The 21,482-nt window shown below is 36.6% G+C and overlaps 1 protein-coding gene across 2 annotated transcripts in view; it reads left to right on the forward strand.

The window, feature by feature from the left end:
• LOC136857811 (chromatin target of PRMT1 protein) overlaps positions 1-16,639 on the forward strand; it is a 253,971-nt gene extending 237,332 nt beyond the window's left edge. For both annotated transcript variants that reach the window (XM_067136755.2, XM_067136756.2), the window contains exon 7: positions 16,138-16,639. In XM_067136755.2, coding sequence (XP_066992856.1) covers positions 16,138-16,345 — 208 coding nt within the window. In that variant the 3' untranslated portion in view covers positions 16,346-16,639. The remainder of the gene's footprint in view (positions 1-16,137) is intronic.
• Positions 16,640-21,482: the final 4,843 nt, after the last annotated feature.

Below are 21,482 nucleotides of genomic sequence, written 5' to 3' on the forward strand. Positions count from 1 at the left end.
AGCAATGCAGTTTCATCGGCAATGACAATATTGTTCGGTGCCTACGAATTGATTATGAGCCTCGCTTTTTCATCAACTGTCGGCATCACCAGTGTTCTTGGATTCTGTTTCTCCACACACTGGCTGCTGCGTGATATTACGGCGTTCCTTAAAACGAATACAAAATAATTCAGATTTCACAAGAACTTAGCCATTATGAAGCACAGTGTAGACACACCGAAGCGCGTGAAAGTGCAGAAAGCTACCCCTGCACGTTCCGGAAGACGCGTTCTATCATGATGTGGATAAATTTTGAATTTAAATTACTCTGTAACATTCTATGGTTTTAAAATGTAAAGGCAATTTTGAATTAAAAGTCTGAATTTCGGTAATGGGGCCGACATTGTACTTCGAATTACGAATTATCCGTATTTCGAATTAAACAATTTAAATAACATGCAAAACAATATTACTTAATTCTGGGAATGAGAGCTTCTTCAATTTAGGCAGTATTTTGAATTAGCCAATTTCGAATTATCGCAGTTCTACTGTAGTCTCTAATGTAGGCCTATTTTTTCCCAGAAAAATGCATCGGAACTTGCGCTTGTATACTGCTGTAAAACACCACCTAAGTTATGCCAGCACAGACTGCAATGTCAAACTTCTGTCAGAATTTTTTCCAGATTCTTGCCTAGTAAATGAAATATCATGTGGGAAGGCAAAGTTTGAGGTTCTAGTGAAAGCTTTATTAAGTCCATTAACAAAATAATTAAGAGAACACATCTTTTTTGGTGTGGGTTTTGATGCTTCAAATAAAGGAAACCAGAAATGTTTCCCAATAGCTGTGGGGTATTTTGACGAAAAACTAGGTATTTGCAACAGAATTCTAGACTTCAATGAAGATGCGGACGAAAGTGCTATAAAAATATCTCACTAACTTTGGGAAGAGAAATTCTGTATATGTTCACCTAAAGGCAGAAAATCCAACCTTGGTTAAGTCTTAATTGTTGTGCACATATGTTGTTCACAATTCTTGTAAATCTGAGATTAATTCCATGTCAATTGACATTGAAATGTTGACAATTAAAGTATTCAAATACTTTTCAAATGCAGCAAAAAGAGTTTTACACTTAAAAGAATTATTTCAGTTTCTTGATATTTTCTATAAAGCCTGCTATTGAAAGACTGCTGAGAAACCTCTCAGAGATAGTATCTTATTTTTCAAGGGTTGATGACTGTCCAGTATTCATTAAGAAATATGTGTTAAGTTCCTCAGAATCAGATTCTGGTAAGCAAACGCTTCGAGTAGAATTGTATCTACATTTTTCGTTACATTTAGCAGATGTTTTGCATAAGGCAATTCTTAGTCTTGAAAATATGATCTGACAGTCTGTGAGGTATATACTGACATAAAAAATTTGAAAATGCAACTGGAACAGAGAATAAGGGAATCATTTTTTTGTTACAAAGTGACTTGCACATTAAATAAATTGAATGATTTGTTTACTAGGAAAGTTAAGGTCTGTGAAAATGATTTTATACATGTCTATGAGGTTTGTGTTAATTATCTATGTAAATGGTTTGATTTTAGTGATCATTCTAATGTTCACTGATGTATAACTCCAGAAAACTCACCTCAGTTCAGCAAGATTTTAAAGTTAGTGGAGTGGCGCGGCCATAGTCACATCGCAACAGCGTAAGCTGTACTGATCCGATAACGCTAAAACCTACCGCAGACGTAGTCAATGGTGCCATCTAGCGGCTGGTGAGCACACCACGCCATAGAGCCAACTTAAAGACAATTAGAGCAAAATTGCAAGTACTTATTGACTTGCCCTCATATATGGTGATTTGCAGAATTATTTATAATTACAGTAATATGAATACTTCACGCCACCCCTATTTCCCCTGTCCCTTCTATAAATACTGTATTAATCCTTTTGAAGAAGCCTCCCCCTCAGCAACTAATCATACTTACATTTCAATGTATTCTAATATATTTAATATGATATGCAAGATGGTTGGAAACAATGTGAACTCGGGTATATGGGCGTTAGGGGATATACAGTATGATGCTCATAAATAATTTGAAAAAAATCATTCGATACCTTGCACCGTTGTTATTTTATCAGCTTCTGAAGTTAGCTAATCAGACTGCTTCGTGGGCGAACCCAAATGGGCTTTGCGAGGTGAACACGTGACTTAAAAACCGGCTTAAGAGCCGTTCTGAGAAATTAGCATCAAACACACAGTGGGTGTTAGCTGATGTCACCGTAACATACTTGCTATTGCGATCATGCCAGCTGCGAGTGGTGGTGATTGTTTTTTCAAGAGGAAGTACAACTAGGCAACCGTCCTCTGGATAACACTAATCAGAGAGAAAAAATGGAAGGGATCAGACACTTCAAAAAATTAAGGTAACGGCCAAAGGAAGAGAAGGGCCATGAAGGGCGTGAAAATGAAAGAGACTCTAGGACTCGCTAACCTGATACATCAGAGTCAGAAAAGAACAAGAATTGATCAAGGGAGATCAGATAGGATAGAAGAAAGTGTGGAGTCTGGCGCAAGTAAGTAGAAACATGCCAGGACTCAGCTTAGGGGCCCCATGGTCACCAACCCACACTCCCAAGTTACGAGCCCTGGGGCCCCTATTAGTCACCTCTTACGACAGACAGGGGATGCTGTGAGTGTTATTCTACCGCCTCCACCCACTGGGAGGTCCATGTTCATATCATTTACCTGTCGGTCTTTTTTTTTCGATTTGTGCTTTCAAGCCGATCTTAAGCAACGTTCAGATTCAACAACATCGCCGCACAATGCCCATTTGAATACACCCGCAAATAGATCTGACTTACTGAGTTCAGCAACTTATAAAATTACAAAAGTGCGAGATATCACATAATTTAGCTCAAATTAATTATCAGAATCACTAGCCCTATGACGCTCGTATACCCGGTTCACGTTCTTTCCGACCACCCTGTATACACTGTATATATGCAAATAATCTCCACTTTTTTTTCTTCAAAATTTGGGATTCAGATATTATTGGCATCTAGGCCGGTAGAGTACTTTTGACTTACAGAAATCTAGAAGTTGGTATTCTTTCTGCCCACTCTATTTGTTACTCTGTTCCTACCAAAACAGAGAAGGGTGCCACATACATGTTGTCATTTACACAAGATCGGTTTAATATCACATTGTTAGGCTGGCCAGTGCGAGTTCTCTTGGGTTAGGTAAAGAAGTGGACCGTTGACAAGTTGGATGTTGGAAAAAATATAACTTAAAGTGCGATTTCTACACAGTTCAAACAGATTAGGGGAACATGTTTTGTAACTTCTGGGATGTGAATGTTAATGTGGTAGATGGAGTTCCAATGGTCATACAGCATACCTTGAGACCCTAGCTACTCGGGGTATGTGAAATCGAAGTTATACTCCATCTGTAGGCGTAGACATGCATTAAACTGTCAGGTGACCCCTCGGAACAAACTGAATAGCGGTGTGTCGTCGTGAGGTACACAGACTACTGCGGTCATTTGAGCACGTTGTACACGAGACATCTTAACGATACCAATATAAATGGTCCATTATTGGACATTATAAATTTTCCAGCTAACTCATTCCTGGTTGCCAGCGTTTCGCCCACGTGTGCTAGGCTGGGCTCATCAGTTGGTACCTAGCACACCTACCAAGACGCTGGCTAGTGCATACCGTGAAGGCCACTGCGTAGGCTAATTGTAGCCACCGGCAGTGCCAATGCACTATGATAGACTTTGTCCCACTATCAAAAATTGATGCCTGCTTGGCCATCAGATGACAAAGATGTTGATTCCTATAGGGAATTTGAAATATTTGTTCCGAATGAGTAAATTTATAATACCAATATAAATGGTCCATTATTGGACATTATAATTTTCCAGCTAACTCATTCCTGGTTGCCAGCGTTTCGCCCACGTGTGCTAGGCTGGGCTCATCAGTTGGTACCTAGCACACCTACCAAGACGCCTTCACGGTATGCACTAGCCAATAATGGACCATTTATATTGGTATTATAAATTTACTCATTCGGAACAAATATTTCAGATTCCTTACAGGAATCAACAACTTTGACATCTTAACGAGGTTCAAGTCGCAAGGGTCATCACTATGATCCAGGAAGGATGGACTTTTTTTCGTGTTGCTGTGGATCTTAGTGTCTCTCAGTTATTCAACGCTTGTGGAAACACTATAGTGAGACAGGCCAGTTCACAAGGACGGTTGGACAAGGTCTTGGACGTATGACAACCCCACAGGATGACCAATGTCTAGAGTTCGTGGTTTATAGCATTTAAAAATCAGTGATTTAGCGTTTTGATTTTCAAATTTAGCGTTTTGTAGCATCTAAACTTCTCAAATTTAGCATTTTGTAGCAAATTGTTTAAAAATAGGGAGTAAAATCATACTGTTTAATCACACATTGCTCGTCATGCAGTTTTGAATTCACTATAGAAAATAAGACAAACATCAACATAAGACTGCAAAAAGTATTTACGAACACACAGGAATATGCTTATTTTCAAATTTACAAACACAATTTCAAAGTGAAAAATACTATTCTGAACGTATTTATTTATCACAGTACAACACACCTACAAGGAAGAGGAATTTCAATGATGATTTAAGTACAACATGCCAATTATTTAAAAGGTGTCCTCCTTCATTTGAGACCGCCTATCAGTTACAATTATGTTGTAGTTGCTAAAAAAGAACTCTACATCGACACTGTTCGTAGAGGCCCAAATGCACAGAAGTGCTGCCAAAGCAAAGGAAAGCCTGCAAAACATTTTTTTTTTTCTTCTTCAAGTTTTTGATTGCAGAGTCGGCACATCAATATAGGCCATCTGTATCCTTACATAAAAATGTCCCGATTTGTGACTTTCGGCATGCTGTTTGATCGTCACTTCGCTTCTACCCATGGCTAACAGACAATAAAATAAATCGCTACCGTTCTTTTAAACAGAACTACTACTCAACACCAATGGCAAGAATAACCGACTAAGATCAAGGGTCAACACACAAAGAGAATGAACGTGGTGCTTGAAAGTGTATTTGCTGTTTGATTGACTGGTCATTGCAGTGCTCTTTAGCCAGTGAAAGAAATTCTACACATTGAATGATTTAACCCTTGGGCCTGCCAATACTTGTTAAAGGAAATATTCCCTTACATACAATTTATTTTTTCGTTAATTTAACATAAATTTGATTAATCACATAGGCTACATAAGAATGCGCAAACCAAAGTGAGCTTTTAGCTCGTCTATAGTAAGAGGAAACCAATGTTTTTGTTCGTAAGTATTACTGGTTTCAAGGGAAGCGGATAAATTAGCAAGAAATGTAGAGGCATAGGTATTGGTTTCCTTAGTAACGTGATCCCAGAACTGTGACGTTAGAAATTCATTCCCTAAGTCCATTTCTTTCGGATTATTACGCAACCCCCTCCTCACTATAGAGTGAATTTCAAAAACTGGTTTACATGTTACAGAAAGAGGCTTATTGTCAACAAGATCATAATTCCAAGTATCATTTTACAAGACTTCTCAACGGGCGAGTTGGCCGTGCGGTTAGGAGCGCGCAGCTGTGAGCTCGCATCCAGGAGATAGTGTTTTCGAACCCCACTGTCGGCAGCCCTGAAGATGATTTTCCGTGGTTTCCCATTTTCACACCAGGCAAATGGTGGGATTGTACCGTAATTAAGGCCACAGCCGCTTCTTTCCCATTCCTAGGCCATTCCTGTCCCATCGTCGCCGTAAGACCTATCTGTGTCAGTGCGACGTAAAGCAACTAGCAAAAAAAAAAAAAAAAAAAAAAAGAAAACTAGACTTCTCACTCGCTCTTGTTGCATTCTGGTTTTGTCACGTAGTTTCAATTGGCACTATCATCTCGGAACTGAAATCGGAATCACTTTCATCACTGTCATTTGAAGAAGAAATATTTTCACTCTCCAGATAATCTTTTCCACTTTCAACATCATTATTTTCAAGCCAGTTACGTATAAACATCCATGCCGCCATGTTTGTTTACAATGAGCGGCAAAATGAGGTGCTTTTTATTTTCCGTATTTCAGCTCAGAGTTACTATTTACACAGAGAAAATAGCTTCAGGTATCATCTGACATCAATCGGTTAGCCTGCAAAACAAAGAGAATAAATCTCTCCGACCAGCTAACTGGGATAATGAACTTACAGATGTTCCGTGCACCAAGACGGAAGTGTCCGTCAAAGCATGTTACCGCTTTACGATCGCAGTGGGCGCCGTAATAATTATTTCTCCTGAAATAAATAAAAACATTTATATCTTATTTTTAAGAAAAATATATGTTTATTTCGTATAAAACTGAGAGTTTCGCATAAATTGTATAATTTCGCATTTTGAACCAATTTCGTATTTTATCGCGAATTTGAAATCGCTAAAAACCACCCGTTCGGGTCATATAAGATGAAGGCACATACACTGACAAAGTTTCGGCATATTTCGCATTTATCGCAAATGCTAAAAATCACAAACTCTACCAATGTCTGACCATCTTTGCATTGCGGCATCATTCAACAACTGCCAGAGAACTGCAAAAAGACCTCAGGAGGGTCATTGGAGTCACGGTGTCCAACAGTAAGGAGCAGGTCCTTATGACCGAGGCGTCCTGTTCGAGTGCCCCGTTTAATGCAGCAACATCGCGCAGCTAGCCTTCTGTTTGCCCGTACCCATGTCAAGTGGCAACTTCGCCAATGGAGACCTGTGTTGTTCACAGACGAGTCCAGATTTCCCCCGACACAGCCTGGTGGACATCAACGTGTATGGAAATGCCGTGGTGAACAGTACATGCCAAATGTTGTCCGGGAAGGCGACTGATTCGGACAAGGTTCTGGGATGGTGTAAGGTGGCATCGGTATTGATGGCCGTATGGATCTCTTCATCGTCCGTGGTAATCTTACCGGTGCAAGATACATCGAGCAGATACTGCTACAGTGCGTGTTGTTTGCTGCATACGGTGTTAGTCCTAAAATCGTACTCATGCACGACAATGCCAGGGCTCATGTAGTGCGCATCACCAGAGCTGTCTTGCGAGAACTGGACATTCAAGAGAGGGAGTGGCCAGCAGTGAGTCCCAACCTTAATCCCATTGAGCATCTGTGGGATAGGCTTGACAGAAGTGTTCATGAGCATCCTGTTCCAGCTCAGACTCTCCAAAACCTCAAACTGGCTCTCAATGAAGAATAGAACCTGATTCTGTGATGGGACCTCCGTCGACTTATACAGAGCGTGCCACGTAGGTGCCAATCTGTTATAAATGCTCATGGAGGACGTACACCATACTGAAGCTCTCCAACTGTGATAAAAATCCACCCTCGAGGACTGTTATCACTTTGTTTTCGCCCCTATTTGGACATTTCCGTTTGTGTTCTGAAAATGAAACACAAATCCATCGATGTTCTTTTGTATACTTAAGCGGTAAAGAATAAAGTTTAGTTGGTAATATACCTTGGGTGAGGTATTGTTTTGTGGAGCATGGTATACGTTCAAAAACATGTTCCGCTAATTATTTTGAACTGTGTACTATATAAAAGAACTTAGATGCGAAAATCTTGAATTTTCTCAGTTTTGACGTAGTAGGAATTTTTTCATATTTTTGAAGGGAAAGGCATGTTAGCCATGTTTATGATGTCTCGCATCACATTTTTAACATACCTACTTCAAAGAAAGACAGCAATATTATTCTATCACATCACACATAAATAGCAAAATGTCAATGTAGGTACTGAATATAAAACATTGTAAAGGGATTTTTAAAGCAATTGAATCTTGCATACATAATCCTTTAAAATAATGTCATGACTCCAGATAGTCTTGCAGAAATACTGATAATCTGACATATTCTTACAATCCAATTTTTAACACTTGAAAATTTGTGTTTCTTTTTTTAAATATTATTACCCAATTTTAACCCCCAGTGGAAAATTTTACTGGTAGAGCTAAATTGCTGCCCGACAGCACAAAACCTTACCTGGATATGAAATGGGCCATATATAGGTAAGTTTTAAGTGCTTCAGCATGAGAGAGGGGGGAGGAGGAACGTTTACCTTAGTAGTTGCTACGGAAGGGTTCTCATCGGCTTCTCATCGTAATTGTATTGCAGGTTAAGATCTCAAGTGAGCAGCACAGTAGTAGTTGCCCCCTCCACTTCCTTCCTTCCTTCCTTCCTTCCTTCCTTCCTTCCTTCCTTCCTTCCTTCCTTTTTCCATCCAAGCGCATGACCCCATATAGGTTTGTGCCAGCAGGTAGTAATCTGCCTCTAACACACTTCCTTTTCATTGCACTTTAAATGAATTGCACCGCACCAAATGATTTATTTACACAACAATGCCACAACATTTCAATTCTAACACTGGATATTGACAGTTACGGAAAAAAGCGGACCATCATCAATGCACTTGTAAGCGTTCTTAAATGCCATTAGCTATATTCATTAATAGATGAGAAAGGAGTTAGTATGAAAATACTGTGTTCTTGTACAGTTACCTCACATATACAACATTGAACAACAGTACTGTACACTATATGACTAGAAGAGCACATGACAACCATGTTTACGGGGTGACTGAGGGTTGATGATGTCATAGGCTGTTACGCTAGCGGTTTCCCTCATTTCCATTTTAGTTTTCAAGAATGATAACTACTCTTCATAAATATATCTATATATGTATAGCTATGCCTTGTGTGAAGAAGTATGGAAGTCAGCAGTAGGTTTTAGAAAACATGCATATTTTCTATATTAGTTAGAGGCTGTTGATGGTAAACATATTCACATCGTAAATTCAGGAAGAAGGTACATGAATTATTTAAAAAAATTAGTCATGCTTATGGCAGTGGCTGATTAAATTATGGATTTACATGCATAAACATTGGATCATCTGGAAAAGACTCAGATTCCTCTTTGTAAACTCTTTATTATGGAAGAAAATTGAAAACAGCCGCCTAGTGCTCCTTAAGCCAGAGATGGTGCCTGGTATTGACATACCTTTTGCTTCATTGGCAATGAGGCGTTTGGTCTTTCAACAAATGTTCCTAGGCAGTACTGTGAAACAGCTGCCATTGAAAAAGAGGATCTTTAATTACAGGTTATCAACAGGTAGACAATAAGCTTTTAGAATTTTGTGCAACTAATGGTAATCTTTTATTAGCCATTGGACTTGAACATTGACTTCTGTATTGATGTTTTGAAATGTTTCTGTGTATTGCTTTTGTACATGAGTGAAGATTTTGATTTTGAAAATACAGTTGCCTTTAACAGATAAGGCAATCAGTATACAGATGCATTGTCTATTTTGTGGGTGGTGATGAGCTTCCATGGCAAAACAATGTATGAACAAAAGTGAACATAAACATTCTAGGAACAGCCATTAATAATAATGCAATAAACTATGAATTATATATTTACAAACAGGTGTGTGGTGGAGTTTCTTGTTGTTTGCTTTGTCACAAAAGGCAGAAATGAAACTACTGCAACTTCATTCAGTGCGGTCTTCTTTTTGTGTTTATCCTTGTAATGCTCACGAGGGATATCCCATAATTCAGGATGAATCTCAACTTCATGAATTAGTCATTCCTTATCTGTAACTGCAATTATTGAGTCTGAACAAAGTGAGTTAACAGTTGAACTTCTTTTGTATGAAAGCTAGTGAGTTGTGTGTGGATGCAATCAGCAGTTTATTTGCATTCTAGCATGGCAGTTCTGTTCCCCATTAGTATACGTGCTCTGCATTCGCTTTACGTTCATCATGTTCAGGTCATGCAGAGCATTGTGTCCTGCTTCATTGGATGCTTAATAAAGCTAAGTTGCACTCTCATTATGAGCTTGAAATGCATGCATGCTTGCATGCACTGTAGTGTATCCCCAGTGTAATACTGGTGCCTACATTAGGCCTAGGCTATATAAATTTACACCATTTGGCATTTCAGAACAACCCAGATAATTCAAAGCAAACACTTGGAAGGAATGTGTGCGTCAGGTCATCAAGATCTTAGAAATTAAAAACTGGAGGATTGTGGCACTGAACAGGAAGGACAGGCAGAAACTTCTGATGAAGGCCAAGGTCCAGAAAGGGCTGTTGAGGTAGAAGGGATTGCAAATTAAATAATATTGATGACATTGTCCTCAGTATTGTAGAAATGATTGTATTTATTAATGCAATTAATTCTAGAAGCTGTTAACCTCGTGCCGTACTTCGACGGAACATTCCATCCAATGATTGAAATGTGCAAACATAATTTGACAGTCATTTCTGCCGTTGTCCCCCTGCACAGTTATTTACAGACGCATATTTACAGTTACCAGGCCAGCGACGTTTGTTTTATAAGTTCTATAACAGATGTCAGGAGCTATTTCACATATATCAGAGGTGCTCAGCTGGGCACCCATTGAGGCTAGCCGAGTGCGATGGGCTGGCGTCTCGTAAATGCGGCAGTTTACGTAACAAGCATACATCGCAGTGAAGCGAGGGAGCGAACGCACTTCACAGGAAGGGAACGGTTATGTACAATGTACTCGGTGAAATGCTGAATGGGGTATGGTATTTAAGGAAAAACCACTAGAATTGCAAGAAAACTAACCTTTTCAAGATATTCCTGTTTGATTTATACTGCACTCGATGTAGAGTTTTATTTTACATTCAAAGAAAACTAACGCGTTATAATTTTTGTTTTATAATTTACAAAGGTACGTGATTTAAGCATACAAGCTACGATTTACAATTCCTTGGATGGGAATAATAGCATTTCCATATCTAAAAAAGTAAATTTTCTGTTATTCTTCTTCTCTTTCTACCACTTTTTCCACGCCTATGGGGTCACGGGTGCAAAGTGTGTCGGACGTTTGGATTTGGCTGTGTTTTACGGCCGGATGACCTTCCTGATGCCAACCCTATATGGTGGGATGTAATCACTATTGTGTGTTTCTGTGGTGGTTGGTAGTGTAATGTGTTGTCTGAATATGAAGAGGAGAGTGTTGGAACAGACACAAACGCCCAGTCCCCAGGCCTGAAGAATTAATCAGAGGCAATTAAAATCCCTAACCCGGCCGGCACCCTCTGAACTGAAGGTCTCAATGTTGACCATTCAGCCCATGATTCCTGTAAAGTGGTGGCATAGATATTTACTATCCAAGATTAAAGTACAACAGTGTAAATGTATCTACCAAATAGGATGTCCAGTATGTCTTCAAATAAATAACCCAACTGATGTTATTCCTGATAAGCATGATTAAATTGTTGGTGAGCTTATTCGATAATTAAACTCAAGCAACCCAGGCCACAACTTATCCACCTTAATTCGGTATTATGTTAGAAATGCTTCTAAAGCGCCTCTTAAAATTTAATAGTGAAAATTGTAATTCATTACAAAAATATTTGAGGTTGTAAGGCTTACTCTTTGTTGTATCCAGTCAAGATACGTAAACTGCAATGAACATAAATAACTTATTTCTTACAACGTAAATTAAAAATGATTTGGGTTTCTGCCCTTTTTCTTTCATTATTTTCTGCCTCCATTTCAAACTTGTGTATCGCCGCAGTGATAGAAAGTGATTCGGTGAACTTCGCCCAACCTTCACGGCATGCGACGTAACCACGTCACTGAGTGTACGCTCATCGCCTGCCTGCCCACCCACTTTCAGTGCTGAGCACCTGTGGGACGAAATGCCCAGCGTGAGCATCTAAATGTCAACTCACTTCTGAATGAGGAAAATAACACACCTAACTGCATGTCATTTGTTAACAATCTCAGTAGGTTGGATGTTGTGGGTGATGATTGTTTGTGATTGGCTTAAGAATAGTGATGTTGAGAGTGACAGTGAATGTGTGCAAAGGGTGAAAAAATAATCATTCAGATAATAGTCTGTACATCTGGAGAAGACGTGCGGAACTATTTTATCCTACAGTTTACAGTCTATCACATGTGACATTAAGATCTCATCAATGTACCATAGGGCAGTAAAGCATCCATTGTGAATGACCAAAAGATAGGTTTTCATATCAAGACTGCCAGGCTGAGTGGCTCAGGCGGTTGAGGCTCTGCCTTTCTGACCCCAACTTGGTAGGTTCGATCCTGGCTCAGTCCGGTGGTATTTGAAGAGGCTCAAATATGTCAGCCTCGTGTCCGTAGATTTACTGGCACATGAAAGAAATCCTGCGGGACTAAATTCTGACACCTCGGCATCTCCGAAAACCGTGAAAGTAGTTAGTGGGACATAAAGCCAATAACATTATTATTATTATTATTATTATTATTATTATTATTATTATTATTATTATCATCATCATATCAAGACTTACACTGTAACTCATACACCTCCATAAGCAACTTTGTTTTCTGAATATTTAAGGCCAAAATACTTACTTCATTGATTCTGTTCAAAAGGAATTGAACTAAATTGTCAGCAAGTATCACACCGATACCTGTATAGCAGATGGTATTTATTTGCTTCCCATTAATCTCAATTCTTGTATCAACTTCATCAAGGGCAATTTTTTTAAAAAAATTCCAAGTTACATTTGTCTCAAACTTTTTTTTTTTTTTAAATGTGATCTCCAATTTTGATGCAAGCTGTTCAGTTCCAATTCAGCATCTTGATAGTTTACATCTTTACTGTCCCCGAGCTCGATAGCTGCAGTCACTTAGGTGAGGCCAGGATCCAGTATTCGGGAGATAGTGGGTTCAAACCCCACTGTCGGCAGCCCTGAATTTGCCATTTGCGTGGTTTGCCATTTTCACACCAAGCAAATGCTGGGGCTGTGCCTAATTAAGACCACGGCTGTTTCCTTCACACTCCTAGCTCTTTCCTGTCCCGTCGTCGCCATAAGACCTATCTGTGTCGGTGCAACATAAAGCAGCTTGAAAAAAATCTTTACTGTCAAATCTGATATGTTTGAGTCAATGTGTAACGTAAGCCACATGGCAAATAAACATGAAACAACTTTTCATGTCAATACTGTAATTAGAGAAACAGAAATGGAGTTGGATTCAGAAGTGACAGTAAATTGTGGTCGTTTACTACTATGTTGGCCAGAAAGTGAAAAGGAAGAAAAGTGTGAGGCTACTGTGTGAACCCATACATTGAATTAAATCTTACACATAGTTGTTTTATGATTAAAAAGAAATTAAATTAACATCCTTCCAAATTTAATTCTATGTTTAAACATGTTGAGACAGAAAATTATGACTAGACCTTTAGTACTGGTGGTTTGTGCGTTAATACACTGAAGTTTTCCATTAATATAAGGCTGGGAAATGGCTAGGATTAAGAAAGTAGTAGTCGTGGCCTTAGTTAAGGTATAGCCCCAGCATTTGCCTGGTGTGACAATTGGAAACCACGGAAAACCACCTTCGGGGCTGCAACGATGGGATTTGAACCCACCCTCTTCTGAATGCAAGCTCACAGCTACAAGACACTAACCGCATGGCCAACTCACTTGATATTGTATAGCCACTTCGAGGATATCTAAACTAGAAACAGCTAACTCAGTTTGGACATAGATAATGAATCGGTGGAGAAAGGAAAGTAAAACAGCAAGGTCAGGAAGAAAAGCAGATTGAGACCAGTTTTGATATTTACAGACCAAGTAGATTTCAAGTAAAAGAAGAAGAGAGATTAGTAAAAATTCTTGGGTAAAATGAATTAAAGCTGAGCCCCAGATGTTTGTAGTAGCATAATGGGTAGACAAGGGAAAGGAAGGAGTAGGAGTTCTTACAACTTATTACTAGGATGTAGACCCACAAGTCAACCTTTTCTGCAGACATGTAACCTACTGTTATTGGTTTTTTTTTTTTTTTTTTTTTTTATAAGAATGCAATCATGCAAAATCTTTCACTTTTTTCTCTAAATTTGCTCTGGGACAGAACTTTTCCCCACAGTGCCAAAGTTTGGCATGATGGAACCATTCATCAAATTTTTTTGGCGTAGAATGTCTTGGACTTCTTACCTTTCCCTTTTTATTTATTGGAAGTGCCATGAATTTAGAACTGCCTATTGCTGGCAATTTGATATACTATCCTATTTTGAAATAACTTCAGTATTTTATTAGAAACCGTCAGTTGGGAAGGTGCTGATTAACATTGTACAATTAAAAGATTGGATTTTTATTGTAATTTTTCAATACGGATTTATCATATGTATTAACACTATATACCCAAAAGTAGTAATATTGCTATTGCTACTTGCGAGCCTCTAGTAATAATAATAATACTACTGCAAACTTCCAAATTCAGCTGCACAAAAGCTGACTTAGTGTTGTTGTTGGCGCCTTCTAGGGACAGTGTTTTGTAAGCACGTGCACTCAGCTAGTTCTTAACTAGTTCTTACAATATGATGGTCGACGGATTTCATGAGATGAACTTCTTTTTCTAAAATAAATATTTTCTTTGGCTTATCTCATTTCTGGGTTCACTGGACTCACTCAAATAATTTTGAGTTTAAACTACCAGGCAAACTTTGTAGTCAATACCATGTATTGAGTTGCATGAATACCCTACATGACACCATGTGATTTTACTGGTGAAAATTCCAACCCATGATCTTTCAGTAATTTAATCTCGGCAGTCCAGGCAGAAAGGCAGACCACTACACTAATCACACCCACCACTATTTTTTTTTTTTAATCTTCAAGAATGTAACATTTTATGAATATGTAGCATAAATTTACAGAACTGTCCTTATTTTCCTGAGAGTTTAAATCATTGTTACGGAGGATTTACACCACTTACACAGTCTGGGTACATAGTGTTAACTCTGCATTTCTGAATTAACTTAAGACTGTTTTTCTTGTATTTATTTATTTATTTATTTAATTTATTTATTTATTTATTTATTTATTTATTTATTTATTTATTTATTTATTTATTTATTTATTTATTTATTTATTTATTTATTTATTTATTTATTTATTTATTTATTTATTTATTTATTTATTTATTTATTTATTTATTTATTTATTTATTTATTTATTTATTTATTTATTTATTTATTTATTTATTTATTTATTTATTTATTTATTTATTTATTTATTTATTTATTTATTTATTTATTTATTTATTTATTTATTTATTTATTTATTTATTTATTTATTTATTTATTTATTTATTTATTTATTTATTTATTTATTTATTTATTTATTTATTTATTTATTTATTTATTTATTTATTTATTTATTTATTTATTTATTTATTTATTTATTTATTTATTTATTTATTTATTTATTTATTTATTTATTTATTTATTTATTTATTTATTTATTTATTTATTTATTTATTTATTTATTTATTTATTTATTTATTTATTTATTTATTTATTTATTTATTTATTTATTTATTTATTTATTTATTTATTTATTTATTTATTTATTTATTTATTTATTTATTTATTTATTTATTTATTTATTTATTTATTTATTTATTTATTTATTTATTTATTTATTTATTTATTTATTTATTTATTTATTTATTTATTTATTTATTTATTTATTTATTTATTTATTTATTTATTTATTTATTTATTTATTTATTTATTTATTTATTTATTTATTTATTTATTTATTTATTTATTTATTTATTTATTTATTTATTTATTTATTTATTTATTTATTTATTTATTTATTTATTTATTTATTTATTTATTTATTTATTTATTTATTTATTTATTTATTTATTTATTTATTTATTTATTTATTTATTTATTTATTTATTTATTTATTTATTTATTTATTTATTTATTTATTTATTTATTTATTTATTTATTTGAAGAAATGCACACAAATCAAATTGTGCCTAACATATGATTAAGGAGTAGTTGGAGATGCATCACTTACTAAGAACGTTTTTGCAGACATTTCCTGCATCTCAATACATGGTATTGATTACAAAGTTCACATATAGTCTGTTCCTGGATCACAGTAAAATTTCAATTTGCACAGCTTGCAGTGTTGAGTTCACAAAATTGTGGCTTTTAAAATGTATAAAGTTTGGACTGAACTACGTTGGCATAAATTGCTACTGAATAAACAAGCCTAAAGTTATTTGTCAATGGAAGTAGGAGTTTTCTGGGTGTTGTACTAATGAAGTTAATATTTTTCAATAGGCAAGGTGGACGTGGTCGCCGTGGAGCTGGAAATGTAAGAGGTCGAGGACGACGTGGTGCACAGCGTGGCAGACTGCAGTCGGCGACAGTACCCTCCAAGGAAGAACTTGATCTGCAGCTTGACCAATATATGGCCAACACAAAGTCTAATTTAGACAGAGAACTTGATTCATACATGAACCAGGCCCAAAGTGAGTCCTGGGATTAGAGTAGGTTTTAGAGTTAGGGTTTTGTATTAAAAGTAATATTAAAAAATTAAAAAAAAAATTATTCCCAGAAACATCTTTGTGTGAATATCCCCGTATTGTATTTTAATGCTTGAAATAATGTGCTTTTTCATACCTCTGTTTACTATTTACATCTAATATACTACTCTGTATATAGATATTTCTCCTTATTGCATTCTGCATTATATTGTTCATTTGTGAATATTAACAGAATATCGATTTGTTTGGCTGTTTACTGACATGATTTGAGAATAAAACTCAGCTCACATTTTTAATACGTTTCTGGTTTCTCTAGTCGTAGAAAGTTCAGAAGTGACCTGGTTTTAGAATATCATACTGAATTGTATGTATTTAAAGATAAAAATGTCATAATGTTCCGTTTCAATTTAATTTTGAATTGTGTGTATTCAAAAGGAAAAAAATGTATGTTGAATCGAAGTTATCAAGTTAAGAACATGAAAAGGAACGTATAATAGGATGAACACATTGACGGGTCAGTAGGAAGAGAGAGCAACAGAAAGGGAAGACAAGGACAAATGTGAAACACAAGAAAGGTCCATTTTGTGTTCCTATCTTTATACGACTGGATTTGACTTTTGTTGTTCCCTTTCATTATCTCCTTGGGATTCTTTTCTTTTTGTCCTGTGTTCCTAATCTTTTACCACTTATATTTATCTTATGTTTATGAATTTATCCTTTCTTATAAAACACCACCCACATCAAGGCCGACTATCTGTCAAGCTTGTCCCTCAATGTGTTAATACCCATCCACCTGATCAAGATGTGAAGCAAAAACGAGCTGGTCACAGACGTAGAAAAGAGAGAGATGAAAAAACAGGGATTGATTAGGAGAGAACCTATCTATTTACAAAAATGATAGTTTATAAAAATGTTGAGATTATTCGTCTTCTCTTTATGTTGCTACCGCGCAGGTGTAAGCTTGCATCCGGGAGATAGTGGGTTCAAACCCAACTGTCGACGGCTCTGAAGATGGTTTTTCTGGCAATCTGCTTGGCCATCAGATTTTTGGTAATGAGAGTCTCTCATAGTGCATTGGCACTACCGGTGGCTTCAAGTAGCCAACGCAGTGGCCTCCACGGTATGCACTAGCCATGCGTCTTGGTGGGTGTGCTATGTACCAACTGATGAGCTCAACTTAGCACACTGGAGCGAAACGCTGGCAACCAGGAATGAGTTAGCTAGAAAATTTATAATGTCCAATAACGGACCATTTATATTGGTATTATAAATTTACTCATTCGGGACAAACATTTCAGGTTCCCTATGGGAATCAACATCTATATCACATACCACTTGGTCGAGCAGCTTGTCTCCTTTCTCCCAAGTCTTCCCAGCCCAAACTTTGCAACATTTTAGTAACGCTACTCTTTTGTTGGAAATCGCCCAGAACAAATTGAGCTGGCATTTCTTTGGATTGATTACCCCAATGATCTTTCCTTATATTAAGACCTAGGTACTTACAATGATCCCCAAAGGGAACTTGCACCTCATCAACGCAGGAATTAAAACTGAGAATACTTTTCCTATTAGTGAAACTCACAACCTGACTTTTAACCCCATTTATCATCATACCACTGCCTACTGTCCATCTCACAACATTATCAAAGTCATTTTGCAGTTGCTCACAATCTTGTGATATATATAAGAAAACATAAAGGTCCAATAATACTGCCTTCAGCAATTCCCCTCTTAATTATTACAGGGACAGATAAAGCTTCGCCTTCTCTAATTCTCTGAGTTCTATTTTCTAGAAACTTAGCCACCAATTCAGTCACTCTTTTGTCAAGTCCATTTGCACTCATTTTTGCCAGTAGTCTCCCATGATCTATCCTATCAAGTGCCTTCGATAGGTCAATCGCGATACAGTCCATTTGACTTCCTGAATCCAGGATATCTGCTATATCTTGCTGGTATTCTATAAGTTGAGCTTCAGTGTAATAACCTTTCCTAAACCCTAACTGCCTTCTATCAAACCCGTTATTAATTTCACAAACATGTCTAATATAATGCTTTCCCAAAGCTTACATGCAATGCATGTCAAACTGACTGGCCTGTAATTTTTAGCTTTATGTCTATCACCCTTTCCTTTATACACAGGGGCTACTATAGCAACTCTCCATTCATTTGGTATAACTCCTTCATGCAAACAATAATCAAATAAGTACTTCAGAAATGGTACTATATCCCAGCCCCTTGTCTTTAGTATATCCCCAAAAACCTTATCAATTCCAGCTGCTTTTCTAGTTTTCAACTTCTGTAGCTTACTGTAAATGTCATTGTTGTCATAGGTAAATTTTAATATTTCTTTAGGATTAGTAATCTCCTCTATCTGAACATTATCCTTGTAACTAACAATCTTTACATACTGCTGACTGAATACTTCTGACTTTTGAAAATTCTCGCATACAAACTCCCCTTGTTCATTAATGATTCCTGGAATGTCCTTCTTGGATTCCATTTTTCTCTAAAATTTGTATAACTGCCAATTATGCTTGCCATCATGTTATCCTTAGCTGACTTCTTTGCTAGATTCAATTTCCTAGTAAGTTCCTTCAATTTCTCCTTACTTCCACAGCCATTTCTAACTTTATTTCTTTCTAACCTGCTCTTCCTTCTTAGCCTCTTTTACTTCTCTGTTACAATATATTGGATCTTTACCATTCCTCACCACCTTTAAAGGTACATACGTATTTTCACATTCCTCAACAATTGCTTTAAACCTATCCCAGAGTCTGTTTATGTTCTTATTAATCATTTTCCACCGATCATAGTTACTTCAAAAAATTCCTTCATGCCTGTTTTATCAGCCATATGGTACTGCCTAATAGTCCTAATTTTAATACCTTTCACATTGATTTTTAACTACCACAAAATCAGCTTCGTGATCACTAATACCATCTATTACTTCGGTTTCTCTATAGAGCTCATCTGGTTTTACCAGCACCACATCCAGAATATTCTTTCCTCTACTTGGTTCCATCACTTTTTGAATCAGATTCCCTTCTCATATTATCTTATTTGCCATTTGTTGGTCATGCTTCCTGTCATTCGTATACCTACCCAATTGACATTTAGTGAATTGAGATCACTCGCTACAATCGCGTTCCTTTTCTTATCGTTTCCCACATAGCTGATTATCTTATCAAATAATTCTGAATCACAGTAAGCGCTACCCTTCCCTGGTCTGTACACTCGAAGATATCAAGTTGCTTCTTATCTTTAGAGATGAGCCTTACTCTAGAATTTCATGTTTGTCATCTATAACTTTTTCATAGCTGACAACTTCTTCTTTTTCAGAATGAATACTCCCCCTCCTACCATTTCTCTCCTATCTCTATGATACACACTCCAGTTCTGTGAGATAATTTCTGCTTCCATTATATCATTTCTCAGCCATGATTCAACTCCTATTACTATATCTGGTAAGTACTGTATATATATCTATTAAATGACTTTATTCATTTCTTTGCAATACTTCTACAGCTGAGCACTAACATTTTTATGTCATCCGTGTTTGATTTCCCGTTCCCTGTTCCCATATCACTGCTCCCTGGGCCACCCCGTTTCCCTGAATGTACCTCTCTATAACCCTTATAAACAAATTTCCTAACTTAAATGTACCACTGCAGTTTAAGTGAAAGCCATCTGACCGCAGATCCCTATCTCCTACCCACCCATTGTGATCTAGAAATCTCGCTCCCAGTTTCCCGCATACCCACTCCGTAGTCTCATTTAAATCCCCTATCACCTTCCAGTCAGTATCCCTCCTACACAGTATTCCACTGATAAGTCTCTGCTTCCTTAAACTTCACCCTGCTGCATTTACCAGGTCCCACACATCCCCAACTACGTTTGTACTTAAACCTGCTTGTCTTACGTTGTTAGTACCAACATGAAACGCTACCACTTTCTCCTTTCCCGTCTCCTTCCCGTCTCCTTCCCTCAACATCTGCCTTAACCTAATTCCTGGATAACACACTACAGATTGGACAAAAGCAATAATTGCACCTGTCTATTATTAGCAAGGGAACAGGAAGGATTGCAACAACTATCAAGGTAACTCATTGAATAGTATACCAGGCATTCACTGGCATCTTGGAAGGGAGGGTGCGATCAGTGGTTGAGAGGAAGTTGGATGAAAACCAGTGTGGTTTCAGACCACAGAGGGGCTGTCAGGATCAGATTTTCAGTATGCACCAGGTAATTGAAAAATGCTACAAGAGCAATAGACACCTGTGTTTGTTTCGTACATCTAGAGAAAGCATATGACAAGGTAACAAGGGAAAAGATGTTCGCCATACTGGGGGACTATGGAATTAAAAGTAAATTTTTAAAATCAATCATAGCAAGAGGGTGATTAGCTTGTATAAAAATTATACTATTAAGAAGATTGAAGACAAGAATTCTTAAATTTAAAATTCAGAGGGTAGTTTAAATATAAAATATTAATTTTGGGGATTAGTGAAAAGAATTTTTCTTTCCTTGAGTTTTAGAAGAAAATCTTAATATTGGTTTACAATCAGCTGCAGTGAAAATTTATGGTAGAAAGAGTTCTTGGTTCAGGTTACTTACAGGGGATAGACAAGGCTTTAATCTTTCACCTTTGCTGTTTGTAGCTTACATGGATCATCTGCTGTTAGGTATAAAGTGGCAGGGAGTGATTCGGTTAGGTAGAAGTGTAGTAAACAGTCTGGCCTATGCTGACGACTTGGCAGATTGTGCCAAAAGCCTGCAGTCTAATATCTTACAAACTGAAAATAGGTGCAATGAGTATGGTATGAAAATTAGCTTTTCGTAGTCTAAATTGATATCAGTTGGAAATAAATTTACGTAATTGAATTTCATTGGTGATAAAATGCTGGAACAGGTAGATAATTTGTGTATTCTCACAGGATTGTAGTATAGTGAGATTGAATCAAGGTGTAGTAAAGCTAGGTAATGCAGTGAGCTCGCAGTTTTGATCAACGGTGTTCTTCAAGAAGGAAGTCTGCTCTTGGACGAAACTATCTTTACATCGGTCTGTTTTCAGTACAACTTTGCTCTACAGGAGCGAAAGCTAGGTGGACTCAGGATATCTTATTCATAAGTTAGAAGTAA

Source organism: Anabrus simplex, chromosome 1, assembly GCF_040414725.1.
Source record: "Anabrus simplex isolate iqAnaSimp1 chromosome 1, ASM4041472v1, whole genome shotgun sequence".
NCBI lineage: Eukaryota > Metazoa > Arthropoda > Insecta > Orthoptera > Tettigoniidae > Anabrus > Anabrus simplex.